Source organism: Arachis hypogaea, chromosome 11, assembly GCF_003086295.3.
Source record: "Arachis hypogaea cultivar Tifrunner chromosome 11, arahy.Tifrunner.gnm2.J5K5, whole genome shotgun sequence".
NCBI lineage: Eukaryota > Viridiplantae > Streptophyta > Magnoliopsida > Fabales > Fabaceae > Arachis > Arachis hypogaea.
The window spans coordinates 73,053,338-73,065,323 of NC_092046.1; the positions used below are offsets into that span (position 1 = coordinate 73,053,338).

The 11,986-nt window shown below is 35.4% G+C and overlaps 1 protein-coding gene and 2 long non-coding RNA genes across 4 annotated transcripts; 1 reads left to right on the top strand and 2 right to left on the bottom strand.

Moving 5' to 3' along the window:
• Positions 1-203: 203 nt before the first annotated feature.
• LOC112722226 (putative BTB/POZ domain-containing protein At3g08660) lies at positions 204-1,869 on the top strand. The gene is made up of 4 exons (XM_025773208.3): positions 204-616; positions 730-943; positions 1,043-1,120; positions 1,364-1,869. The coding sequence occupies exons 2-4, from the start codon at positions 740-742 to the stop codon at positions 1,580-1,582; spliced, it is 501 nt and encodes a 166-aa protein (XP_025628993.1). The 5' UTR covers positions 204-616; positions 730-739; the 3' UTR covers positions 1,583-1,869.
• Positions 1,870-2,893: 1,024 nt separating this feature from the next.
• LOC112722228 (uncharacterized) lies at positions 2,894-4,262 on the bottom strand. The gene is made up of 4 exons (XR_003812303.2): positions 4,131-4,262; positions 3,927-4,029; positions 3,715-3,843; positions 2,894-3,614 (listed from the first exon to the last, which is right to left on the bottom strand). It is a non-coding gene; the product is annotated as an uncharacterized lncRNA (long non-coding RNA).
• Positions 4,263-5,722: 1,460 nt separating this feature from the next.
• LOC140176365 (uncharacterized) lies at positions 5,723-7,704 on the bottom strand. Of its 2 annotated transcripts, none has more exons than XR_011867608.1 (3): positions 7,486-7,677; positions 7,209-7,348; positions 5,723-6,553 (listed from the first exon to the last, which is right to left on the bottom strand). It is a non-coding gene; the product is annotated as an uncharacterized lncRNA (long non-coding RNA). The 2 variants fall into 2 exon arrangements; XR_011867609.1 differs by lacking the exon at positions 5,723-6,553 and adding an exon at positions 6,675-6,987 and having other exon boundaries at positions 7,486-7,704.
• Between the last annotated feature and the right edge of the window lie 4,282 nt (positions 7,705-11,986).

Consider the following 11,986-nt stretch of genomic DNA (forward strand, 5'->3'; position numbering starts at 1 on the left):
CACAATATATAAATTATAAATATGACTCATAAGGGATTTAATTAGGTTCTGTCTTTAGTAAGCTCAAGTCTTTTGAGCTTTTCAAATATGCACAATAAATTATTTATGAATATGACCCATATAGGGGTTTAATAATAATTATTATTTTTTTTATATTTACCACACATATTTTTAAAATTCAATAAAACCCTAATTTCTTTTCCTGTAAACTCACTACACTCCCCTCTCTATCCACAGGGCCACCACCACCTACTCCATTCTTTTCTGATCTTCGCCGTCGCTGTCACCGTCCAGCCCAGCACTCGCTACCAATCTCCGCCCATATCCCGACATCGTTCTTAGCCTCTCTCTCCTCGTCGTTCATTCGCAGTATCCCTCTTCTCTCTTCGAGTCGTTCGTTATCAGCCTTAGTGCGCCATCGTTCTCTCTGCCATCGTCGTGGCACCCGCGGGCGTCGTCGTTCTCACTCCTCAGCGGCCTCATCCTTAGCAGGCATAGAGCTGTGGCGTGGATCTCAGCGAGTTGAGCGTCGACGTCAGCACCGTGGTGCTCCGTCTCCCCCCCCCCCCCCCGTTTATCCTCCACTTCCAGAGTTCCAATGGAGTCTCAGCCTCAAGTATAAATTTTCTTCATTGATTTCATTTTTTTCCTTTTATGTTCTTGTTGTATGAATCTGCTTCATTGATTTCATTTTTTTTGTTCCTTTTATGTTATTTGGAACCTTCCCAGTGGCACCAAAATGGTGTTGCCACCTAATGATTGGAAACAACCAGTTGGTGAGGCAGCTGGCCTCTTAGGACAAGCTCTTGGACAATTGGGTGCCAATTTTGCTCCTGATCTCCATTTCAAACCTTGTGAATTTGAAGCATTGATTAGAGTGGTTCCAGATGCTGCAAGGGAATCTCATGATCAGTTATACATTGCCATGGATATTTCTCTAAAGGTACTTTAGTTTTTGCTTGAATTGTGTTCATTAAGATGTTGTTCCTGGTTGAATTCACTTTGATGCTTAATTAAAGGCTTTTGCTGATACAATCCATAGGTTCATGCAGGAATAAGTGATCATGAAAACATGAGAATATGTTCCACATTGAAGCATGAAAAGTTGTCAGCTGAAGCTGTGAGACATCTTAGTAGGAAAACTTAACTTATTGCTTGAGATTAGTTTACTTGTCAAGCAGATCAAGTCCTGGTGCAGAAGTTAAAATTCATTTCACTTCCTGTAAAGTATTAGATGTACCTCTCTACTGTTAAGGATGCCAAATTCTTCTATTTGCATCAGAAAATAAATGTGAATATGTTTTATTCAAAATCTAAACTAGTGATTTTGATGTCTTGTGTTTTTTTCTGGCTATGCTTGCAGGAAACTTCAATAAGAAATGCATATGCAATGGGAAAGGTGAGGATGGCAGCTTCTGAGTTTGAAATTGTAACTAGAGTAGTGAAAAACCGGAATGCCTCTGAGTGCACAGAGTCCAGTGGATTTGTGCTCTGGCAGATGAAACAAAAATGGGCATTCTGTGGTAACTCTTTTCAGGTTTGGGGAGATGGCTATGAGCCATACCAAAACAAAAATGGATGAGGCATGGACAATTGAAGAGGTTGCATTCAATGTCCCAGGTCTCTCAGTAGATTGCTTCATTCCTCGGTAGATTTGAGGACAGGTTCTGTCAGTTAAGCATTGGAGAAATTTCATAATTGCAGTGTTGATAATATGATCTGGAAGATGAAAATCTAACAATGCGGTTAGAAACATCATCAATTCAGACCAATTATTAATAGCAGTCACTAGTTTTTTTTACTATTAACGTCTAGAATTTGATGTACCCATCATACCTTTTCTAATATATATGAATTTCGTTTGTATTTTGATGCTGTTTATTATTACTTCTCAAAAAATGAAATGTACACACTCCATTGATTGTCTATTCAAGAAGTTTATGCATTGTTCACAATAATCATAAATGACTTGCTTACAAGCCCATATGGTATTAGCATATTGCCGGAATCTTTGTTTAGTTAATTTTATAGAAAGATGAAACTACAGAAAATTGAAAACTCTCAATTGAACATGCATGCATTTTTAATAATATAATTACGAAAAATGAAATTATGCACATTGTAACGTGCATAAGAATTAAGACTAAGATGAGGTACTCATACATCTTGTGATATAATAAGTTCTTAGTCTCTAGAATTTAGGAAGTGTACAGCACATACTTTATATTTATCTATTTGGTCATGACTACTGCATGTGTGGAAGCTTCTCTTTTTTTCCCATGGTCATGGTCAAAATAAGCAAAGCACTGGAAAACAGGGAACTAATGAAGGAATAATACTTTAATAGAGTGAATGGAAGCCAGAGGGAATTATAATGAAGAACATCATTTTCAAAATTTTTAGCTGTTGTTTTCAATATCTTATGACAGATTTGGTTGTAGACAATAATGAAGAATCAAATTTTGTGTAAAAGGGTGTTGTTTCTTTTTAGTGATTACTGAGGTAGAAGATGTGTTAAGGGAACTGGGAATTGATAATCCATTGAAGTGTTAAACCAATAAGGGGCTAAATAGGCATCTTGATTTTGAAAACCAACAATTTCAATATCTTGGTTATCTTTGCATCGGTGATATAACTAATATTATTTGCGAAGTGTAGAACTACTATAACCATGAATAAAAAGGCATTTCTTTTTTAATGAAGTGCATAGGAATAAAATAATACACTTGGGTGGAGTGATACTGGTAAGTTGAAAACATATAATAGTGGCTCTTTTCAAAAATGCTTCCCCAAGACAAGCATTCTTGTTTAAAAATTAGTTTCAATAGATTAAGTATATAGCAGAAATTTATCTATGGTAAATCTAATCATTCTGCAGAATAAATTCTCAATATTCGATCCAAAAAACCAGATATATAATGAAAAGAGTACTAAAAATGAAAGATAAATGGTTTGATTGTTGCCCTACAAATTAAATATATACACACAATTATTTTGATATTAGAAACACAACATATAACAGCAATAAATAAATAAATTAACTACATGCCTTGCCTACTGGCTACTGCACCTATACAACAATAAAACCAAAACCTTCCACTAAGTAGATACTGCCATCACATGACACCATATTATCCTATTGTGAATCATGTCTATAGAATGTTCATGACCTCTACATATACCTCAATTAACTTTGTATAAATCATCTCTTAATTAATTGGATCAGTTGAAACTTTAAATAATACTAAGTTAAGAGCATCATCTAAATACATAAAAAGTTTTCTCATTGGGTGTGAATCCTGATAATGAAGCACATACTCTAAAGCTACCAAAACACTAATGAGAACATTCAACAACAAATCCTGAAGAAAACTTTGTTCTTTCCCATTATGGTAAAACATCCTATCCTTAGTTGCCAGAGGGGGAACTTTTATTTCATAATCACTTGAAAGAACAAGCGCTCTAGTCTCTTGCTGGTGTTTGAAACTTTGAAGAACTGACATCTTCTGTTGTTTCCCTGTAACAAGTGCCTCACATTAGTTCTTCATTTGGTCATAAGGTACTGGAGCTGAAGAAATGGAGAGACTTGTCACTTGCCGTACAGTTTCCAAAACCTGCCCATACGATAATTATCTTAGCATATCTTTAACAGTAGAAAAAACAATCAAATAGCCAATCATCTAGCCCTAAATATAAAAGTGTATAAACTTTTACCAATTCTAAAAGTTTATTAACACTTAGGATGTCAGGGTTCTGCATAGATAATGATGACATGCGATCTGACTGACTTCCACCTCGTTCAAGGCCAATCTCTTCATCAGCCAGAGTTACTGGAGCCACAATCTAGAAAACAAATTCATTATAAAACTAATAACAGAAAATATTAAACAACCACATAAATGTAGACACTATTTGAACAATTTTACCTCATTAAAATCTGGAAATTCGATCTGAGCTAGTGGAGAGTAGACGTGCAGGGAGAGTCATGGCGCGGAGGAGGATCTCGGAAGAACTAAAGAGGCACTGCGTCTGAAACGAATTCAAAGAAATTCGGTGGAATCAGAAGAAAAAAGCAGAGAATCAGGAGAATTTAGATGAAAACGAGAAATTGGGTTTAAACAGGAAGGCACCTGGTGCAGAAGAGCGTAGAGCAAGAAACACCAGGGTCACGAAGGTCTTCCGGCAGCAAGTAGCAGAATTGCAGAAACGAGAGTTTGGGTCTCAAATTTTATATGGGGAAATTTTAAAATATCAAAAGACTTGTTATTTTTTAGTGTAATTCTTAATAAGTTATTTATAAATTAAATTCTAACCATTAGATTGCTTATCAATCTAATCTAATGGTTCAAATTTTATGGTGCATCAAATAAGCTCAAAACATTTGGGCTGATTTTAGACAGACCCGTTTAATAATAATTATTAATTTTTTATATTCACTCAAATGTTTCTAAAATTCATTTTGAGCCACCCTAATTTTTTTTACCCCAAACTCACTGCACTCTCTTTTCTATACACAGAACTACTGCCACCACCACCATTACTCTTCTCTGGATCTGTGCCATAGCCGTCCAGTCCAGTAATTGCTGCCGTTCTCAGTCCCTCTCCCGGCGTCATTCTTAACATCTCTCTCCACGTCATTCATTCTCGGTATCTCTCTTCGCATTGTTCGTTCTCAAACTCGGAGTGCCGTCGTCGTGCACCCGCATCGTTCTTCCTCCTCAGCGGCATCGTCCTTAGCAAGTAGCGGCGACGTAGGTCTCAGTTCCAATGGATCCTCAACCTCATGCATAAATTTGCTTCATTGATTTAATTCAATTTTTTTGTTCCATTTATCTAATTGTTCAATTTTTTGTATGAATTTGCTTCATTGATTTCATTCAATTGTTGTTTTCTAGTTATATGTTTGTTCGAATTTTTCTTGTTCTGTTTATGAGGATTATAAAATTTTGGAATTTGTTTTTATGAATCTGATTTCAATTTTTGTGTTTATAATTCTATTTGTGATGTTCTAATTCTATTTTTGATTTGTTAATGCAGCTTGATTTTTTATTTTTTTTAGTGCATTTATGGTTCTACATATTTTGTAGAACATCCACGTACATGATACATCCATTTGGTTGCATATTGATGCAGATTCGCTCCGCACTTCTAATCTGGGATGGACTCATTTGACCTGGGTGGTTACTGCTAGTGCCAAGATACATGTAGTGTGTTGGAGTTGCTGGATTATATATTCAATAAATTTTAGTTTCTAAAATGTATCACTTTTTGCAATCAAACTTAGTCTATGGTATTTTGTATTTCTAGTTATCAGAATAATGTAATGCAATGATGTACTTCTTCATATATCATTCTAAATTGTTTTTAGAATAATATATTCCTCTTTAAATATCTTTATAAATATATTTTGATAAAGAGTTTTAACATAATCCAATCTTATTTTAACTAGAATTAGCTATTAACAAGGTTGCTCACTCGTCTGAATTAACCAAACTATAATTATGGAAGCGGAACATGATCTTCAATGACAACAGAATAAAACCATTCATGGATCCTATTACACCAAGCATAAGTTGAGTTGGAAAGTGCAAATTGTAATTATGGAAGCGAAACATGATCTTCAATGACAACAAAATAAAACCATTCATGGATCCTATTACACCAAGCATAAGTTGAGTTGGAAACTGAAAACTATGCCGAAAATTGCCAAGATCATTTCTAATTGAAAGCATTACAACAAATTTCTTGCATATAGCCTAGTGAGGTATCATGAGTTATTGGAAGTAGGGTTTGATTTTAAGCCACCACTTATGAAGTTATTGGAGTCTGGCAACATAGACCTCTGTTCCACTCTTTTGGTACATTACATCCATTTACATTACCATTATTTTCAGGGATGAGCATAATGCCGATCTAGTTGCTGCTGTAGAATTTCTGGCTAAATATTGCAAATAGGCTGTGGTAACTTTGGGCAATAATGGATGCATTGCTAACATGGCAAGAAGGTGCGTAAATCAGAAAAATTCACCATGTATAGGAGCATGGGACTAGTTATTTGCCAAAAATGTTTTTACTGTGTCATAATGAATGCATATTAGGCATATTATTATGATCTAAATTGAAAAACCGTTAAGATAAAGTTCAGGTTTTCTTGGTAGTTTTACATTTGTGACACTCGATCATAATGTGAACTAGTTTAAAGCTCATGTGATTAATGATCTAATATCTATTTGCTATCATGAACTATGTTTCTCTTTCCATGTTAGGTGGTACGTGTCCCAGCCACAGGGGAAGCAAAAGCGATAGATGTTACTGGAGTAGGAGACCTTTTTGCTAGTGGATTTTGTATGAAATGGTCCCTTGAAGAATGTTGCAAAATAGGTGCATGTAGTGGCGGATTTGTTACCCGCTCTCTTGGTGGTGAGGTGACATTAGAGAATCGGCAATGACTATACAAGCAGATGCAGATTATAGATCTTCACATATGAAAAGTTCCAGGAACAGGATGGAAAAGTTCCAAGAAAATGATGCCAAATTGAATTTCTGTTATTTACTACAAAACATCCAAAATAAAAATAAAAACATTTTTTTAAAATTATAGATCAAGTTTACAGTAATTATTGACATAACTGATAACATACATATCATAATCAGATCCTAGAACTAAAATGCCATAAACTTCAATTGCATTTGTATAAATATTAGATACCAACATCAAAATCCAAAATAATGGTCAAGCTTCTTTTCTTCTATTTATTTGTTTGACTTTTTTAATAACCTTTTCTACTGAAGCAAAGAAACAACAAAAACAACCTCCATAGTTAAACAAGAACCACCATCAAAATCAGAACTAACCCATGGGTATTCAATAATTAATTAGATATAAATCCAATCACCAATTTTTATATCACCATAACAGAGTCAATAAAAGATTGATCTTCTGTACCAATTTTCACAACTGGATACTGGAATGACGAACTCAAGAAGCTGCAACAAGTAATTTAAAGTTGTAGAGATAAGATTGAAAAATCTCAACTTCAATTCAGTTCCTGTTCCTTTCAACTCAACAATTATAGCCCCCAATAGTGAGATTGCCAGCAATAGTGAATATCACTTACCACAAAAGAATCTCCATTTTTCAAACATTAAATCAAAATATATAACAAAAGAAACTTTATTAAAAAAAAATTGAAAAAGGGGGTAAGTACCTGTTTGCGTTTTCTGGACCTAGCAGCAGACTCTTGATCATATGTCTATGCTTCTGAAGAGTGGCCTTGTCCACTGGTTCCTCCCCCGTCCTTCTCTTCCCCTTTGCCACCGCAGCTGCCCCTCCTGATTATTACTATTTCTTTTTCAAAATTAACACAGGTAGATCAGAGTACTCACAAGCTTAATCGCAACCTCTTCATTTGTCTGAATATTGGTACCCACAGAAAAATTATTAAAATAAATTAATCTGATAAACCCTAAAAAGAGAAAACTCACCGAGGACGTCACGAAGAGGAAGAAGGCAGACATAAAGGGGGTAGAAGAAGAAAAGGAGGTTCATCGTGATGTGGAAGAAGGCAGTGGATAGTGGGTGGAGGAAGAAGCGGAGGGACGTTGCGAAGAGGAAGAAGGCAGACCTGTTTGATGAAGAAGACAGAAGAAGTGGGTGGAGGAAGGGCTCATCGTTGCAGCAAGTAGGGTTTGATTCTAAAATTTTATAGTGGGTAATTGTAAAATAACAAAATAGTTATTGTGTTTAAGTGTAATTTTTAATAAATTAATAATAATTTAAATATAAACTATTAGATTGTTTCTCAATCTAATCTAATACTTTAAATTGAATAGTACATCACATAAACTCATAAGAGGTGGACTGATTTTAGGCAGACCCATAATATATAGTGTTGTCACTAAATTTTCAGTACAAAATTAAAAGGAAACTTAATCTCATCAACTATTATTTCCTTTTCTTAATAATGGTTCTGTACCTTTGTTGTACTTTTTTATTCTTTCACCTTTTTATACACATGTAGTTAGTTTTCTACGGATAAAACAAAAATGTAATAATGCATTTCTTGATCATTCTAAAAATAAGATATATATGAATATGTGTTTACTTAGCGATGGAAAAAGTTTTGAATAAGAAGAGAAAATATTTTCTACTTCCACATCAATATAATCTTATGTCAAGTTCATGCATGAAGCATGATGGCTATGTGGAAGATTCTGGAAACAAGGATACGTAATATATAATCGAGCCTATTTTTGATGTCAAGTTGATTCTTACAATATATAATCAGTGGATTTAATACATTAAAAATTTATAATTAGTATTATTCTATTAAAACTTTTAACTTATAATATTATTATCTAATGTTCTTAATAGTGACAGGTTCTAGAAATTTTACTAGAGAGACCAAATTAAATATAAAATAAATTAAAATATAATATAATAAAAAGTCAACAAAATATAATTTATAGTATATAAATTAAATTTAATAATTATATTATATAAAAATTAACATTCAATTACATACTTTAAGTTTTGGTATTTTAATAAATTTGTTTAGCGATATTTTATATAACTAAAATTATCAATTTATCTGAAATAAATTTTGAAACATTCTCTTTTTCAACATATACAATCATATAATAATCTGCTAAAAATTTCTTTTTATCTTGTTTTAATAATTTTTATTGTTTAAAAAGTCTATTCAATTGTTATTGTTGTCATAGAAAAAGTCAAAATAATTTTTTTTTATAGTTGTTGATTTTTTACATTAATCCAAACCTATATATTTCAATAACTTTTCAATTATTTATATATTCATAAACTTTTATTGTTTTTTAAACTTATTTTTTATTTGCTACTAATATATTATAATACACATTATAATTTATATATATTAAGTTACTAACATGTTGTACAAGATATCTCTGGTACGGGTTGAGGGATGGATCAGGAACTTGCGGGTTGAGGCGGATGCTTGATTACTTGACTGGAGCGATGGGGAGAGGTACCTGCAAAGATACTCCGACGCTCAAGTCAGAATGGATCTGAGAGGTGTAAAGTGTGAGGAATGAGTGAATACCTGGAGGGATCTGGGTCCTCTATTTATAGGTGATGGTGAATATCTGATGACAAGTCATCTTAGCCTAGTTTCACTAGTCTTTTTCTTTTGTTTTCAATTGATTTTATGCACTTTCTTGAGCCATAAGTAAGCCAATTGGGTAGAATTTCATGTTTCCTTTGATTCAATCAACCATGGATAAATTAATGCAATTTCATGAAATTTTGTGCTATAACTATCATATATTATGAAAGAATAACAATCTCATGATTTTGAGCATAGTTTTGATGTCTTTGATTGATTGATGATAGGTAAAAAGAGCTTTGAAGAAGGTTGAAGAAAGAAGGAATGGCAAAGAGCAAGAGAGAACAAAAAGCTTGAGCCAAAGCTTGCCTCAAACTTTAGCTCAAACTTTTGGAGGAGCTTGACTACACCCTGGAGGGAGCAAAAGCTTGCGCCAATGTTTGACCTCAAGCTTTTAGGCAAACGCTGGCGCCACAACAAACACACCCTGGAGGGAGCAAAAGCTTGCGCCAACATTTGACCTCAAGCTTTTAGGCAAACGTTGGTGCCACAACAAACACACCCAGGAGAGCAAAAGCGTGCGCCAACGTTTGCCTCAAGCTTTTAGGCAAACGTTGGCCAAGAGGCGTGCAAGAGGGATCCACGTTTGGCTCAAAGTTTGACCTCAAACTTTGGCTCAAACGTGGATGACAGCAAAAGGAGGCAAGCTGATATGAAAAGCTTGAGTCAAAGTTTGCCTCAAACTTTGACTCAAGCTTTAATGGTTCATGGCCCGGTTCACAAGTGGGTTTCTCTCCAACTCCAAGAGCAATCAACAGAGGCTTTTGTCAACCCAATTCCATCAAGAGCAAAGGCCCAATTCAAGGCTTGAAGATCATTTGAAGAGAGTGTATAAATAGCTTAGAATTTAAGTTTTTAGGGAGCTTTTCCGTTTTAGTTTTTACTAAGTAATTTTGGGAGAGCTTTTGGTTAGAAGTTATTTTGAGATTCTAAATCTTGGGAAAGGAGAATTGAATTCTCTTCCTCTTAGTTTTCTTGTTTTCAATTTCATTTACACTTGTCTTGAATCTTGGGTGTTGGAGAATTGAAGGAATTCTGTTTCAATCTCACCCTGAGATCTCTCTGTTTTATTTACTGCACTTTTTGAGAAATCAATTTTTGCATTCCTTTCTTCTACTGCTTGATCTTTACTTTTCTTGCAATTGAATTCTGAATTTGGATCTAGGAAGGCATTGAGATCTAGACTTGGTTATCTAGTCTCTTGGGTCCTGAGATCTAGAGTTTTCATTCTAATTTCTCTGTTGAATGCGTCTCCAAATTCATTTACATTTCCAGTTGAGATCCTTTTCATTTTAATTCCTTTTCTACTTTTCTGTTTATCGCAATTTACTTTTCCTTGTCTAATTTCTGCAAATCCAATTCCCAATTCCTATTATAATTCAAGCCATTTACATTTCTTGCACTTTAAGATTCTGCAATTTACATTTCTTGCGTTCTAAGTTTCTGCCATTTAATTCCTTGTTCTTTAAGATTTAGCACTTTTATTTTCTGTTCTCTTTACTTTATTGTAATTATCCCTCTCCCTTTAATTTTCATGCAGTTTAATTTCAGTCAATTACAAATCACTCAACCAAATCTTGATTCGCTTGACTAAATCAACCACTAAACTAAAATTGCTCAATCCTTCAATCCCTGTGGGATCGACCTCACTCACGTGAGTTATTATTACTTGATGCGACCCGGTACACTTGCCGGTTAGATTTGTGTGTTTGGAATTCGTTCTGTTTTTCCAAAAATACACATCAATATCTTATCTTATCTTATTTGGCTAAGATAAGGGAGACGTTTGAATTCGAGAGTTAGTTAGGAACTCTAGTGGGCCAGTTCCGGGCCTTCTGGAAGGGTGAAGCGGGTCGAACCCGGGTTCGGGGACCATTCTGGGTATAGGATCCGTGGGCTGGATCCGTAACAGTTGCCCCCGGAGCGAGAGAGTGAGGTTGCTTGGTCTCATCGCTGGAGGAACCTTTTCCTTGCCGTTGTGGTTTGGCAAGGAGATCGTTGTTTGGTTTTTCCAGTCGAGGTCGATAATTTGGGGAGTTCCCGGCCGTTTCTTGGTCAGGTTGACAATTTGGGGAGTTCCTGGCCATTTCATGGTCAGGCGAGAAGCGCGTTGTTTGGGTGTTTCATCACATGCCGGGTTTGATGACCGTAACAGTTGCCCCCGGAGCATGAGAGCGAGTGAGGTCAGTCTGTCGCTGGGAGATGTGGGTTTGTCCGCGAGTTAGGTCGGTTTGTTGATGGGGAGATGTGGTTCCGACTATGAGTCAGGTCGGTTCCTTTTTGGTCGTTTGATTCCTTTTGAAGGGAGTTCGGCGTGTCGGCCATGGTCTTTTAAGGTCGTGGCGACGTTTCGCCTGGCCGTTTTTGGTTTGACGCGACTCTTCTGTATCCATCGTTCCTGTTGCGTTTTTCGAGGCATACTTTATTGGTTTCTTTTTCCGAGGGGCATTTATTGCGAGGGGAAATTTTTGGGTGTTTTTCCTCTATTGCCCCTGTGCGTCATTTTGTTGCTCAGGGCCATTTGCGTCTTTCTTCTTTCTTTTGAAACCGTTTTGGTTTTCCTTCTTGCTTCCCTCGTTCATTTTACTTTCCCTTCGTTCTCTCAACTGAAAAAATCTCTTTCTCTCTGTTGCATTTCTGGAGTTGAGTTTCTGCCTCCCATCTCCATTTTCCGGGCTTGCTTTCTGCATTATCAAGTTGGTTTTCCTCTGCTCTTTCCTTGTTTTCACTTTTGTGATCTTTTGTTGTTCTATATTTGCCATGCATTGTTCTGCCATTTCCTTTTTTGTACTGCGTTTTGTGCTTTGGGTGGTGGTGTTTGTGTTTTAAAGGGGTTGAGCACC

What these genes read in the sequence shown, in the direction of transcription:
- LOC112722226 (XM_025773208.3), top strand. Translation starts at nt 740, where the DNA reads ATGGTGTTGCCACCTAATGATTGGAAACAACCAGTTGGTGAGGCAGCT. An exon ending in CCATGGATATTTCTCTAAAG is followed by an intron (nt 944 to 1,042) that starts GTACTTTAGTTT and finishes TACAATCCATAG; the next exon opens with GTTCATGCAGGAATAAGTGA. An exon ending in AAAAGTTGTCAGCTGAAGCT is followed by an intron (nt 1,121 to 1,363) that starts GTGAGACATCTT and finishes CTATGCTTGCAG; the next exon opens with GAAACTTCAATAAGAAATGC.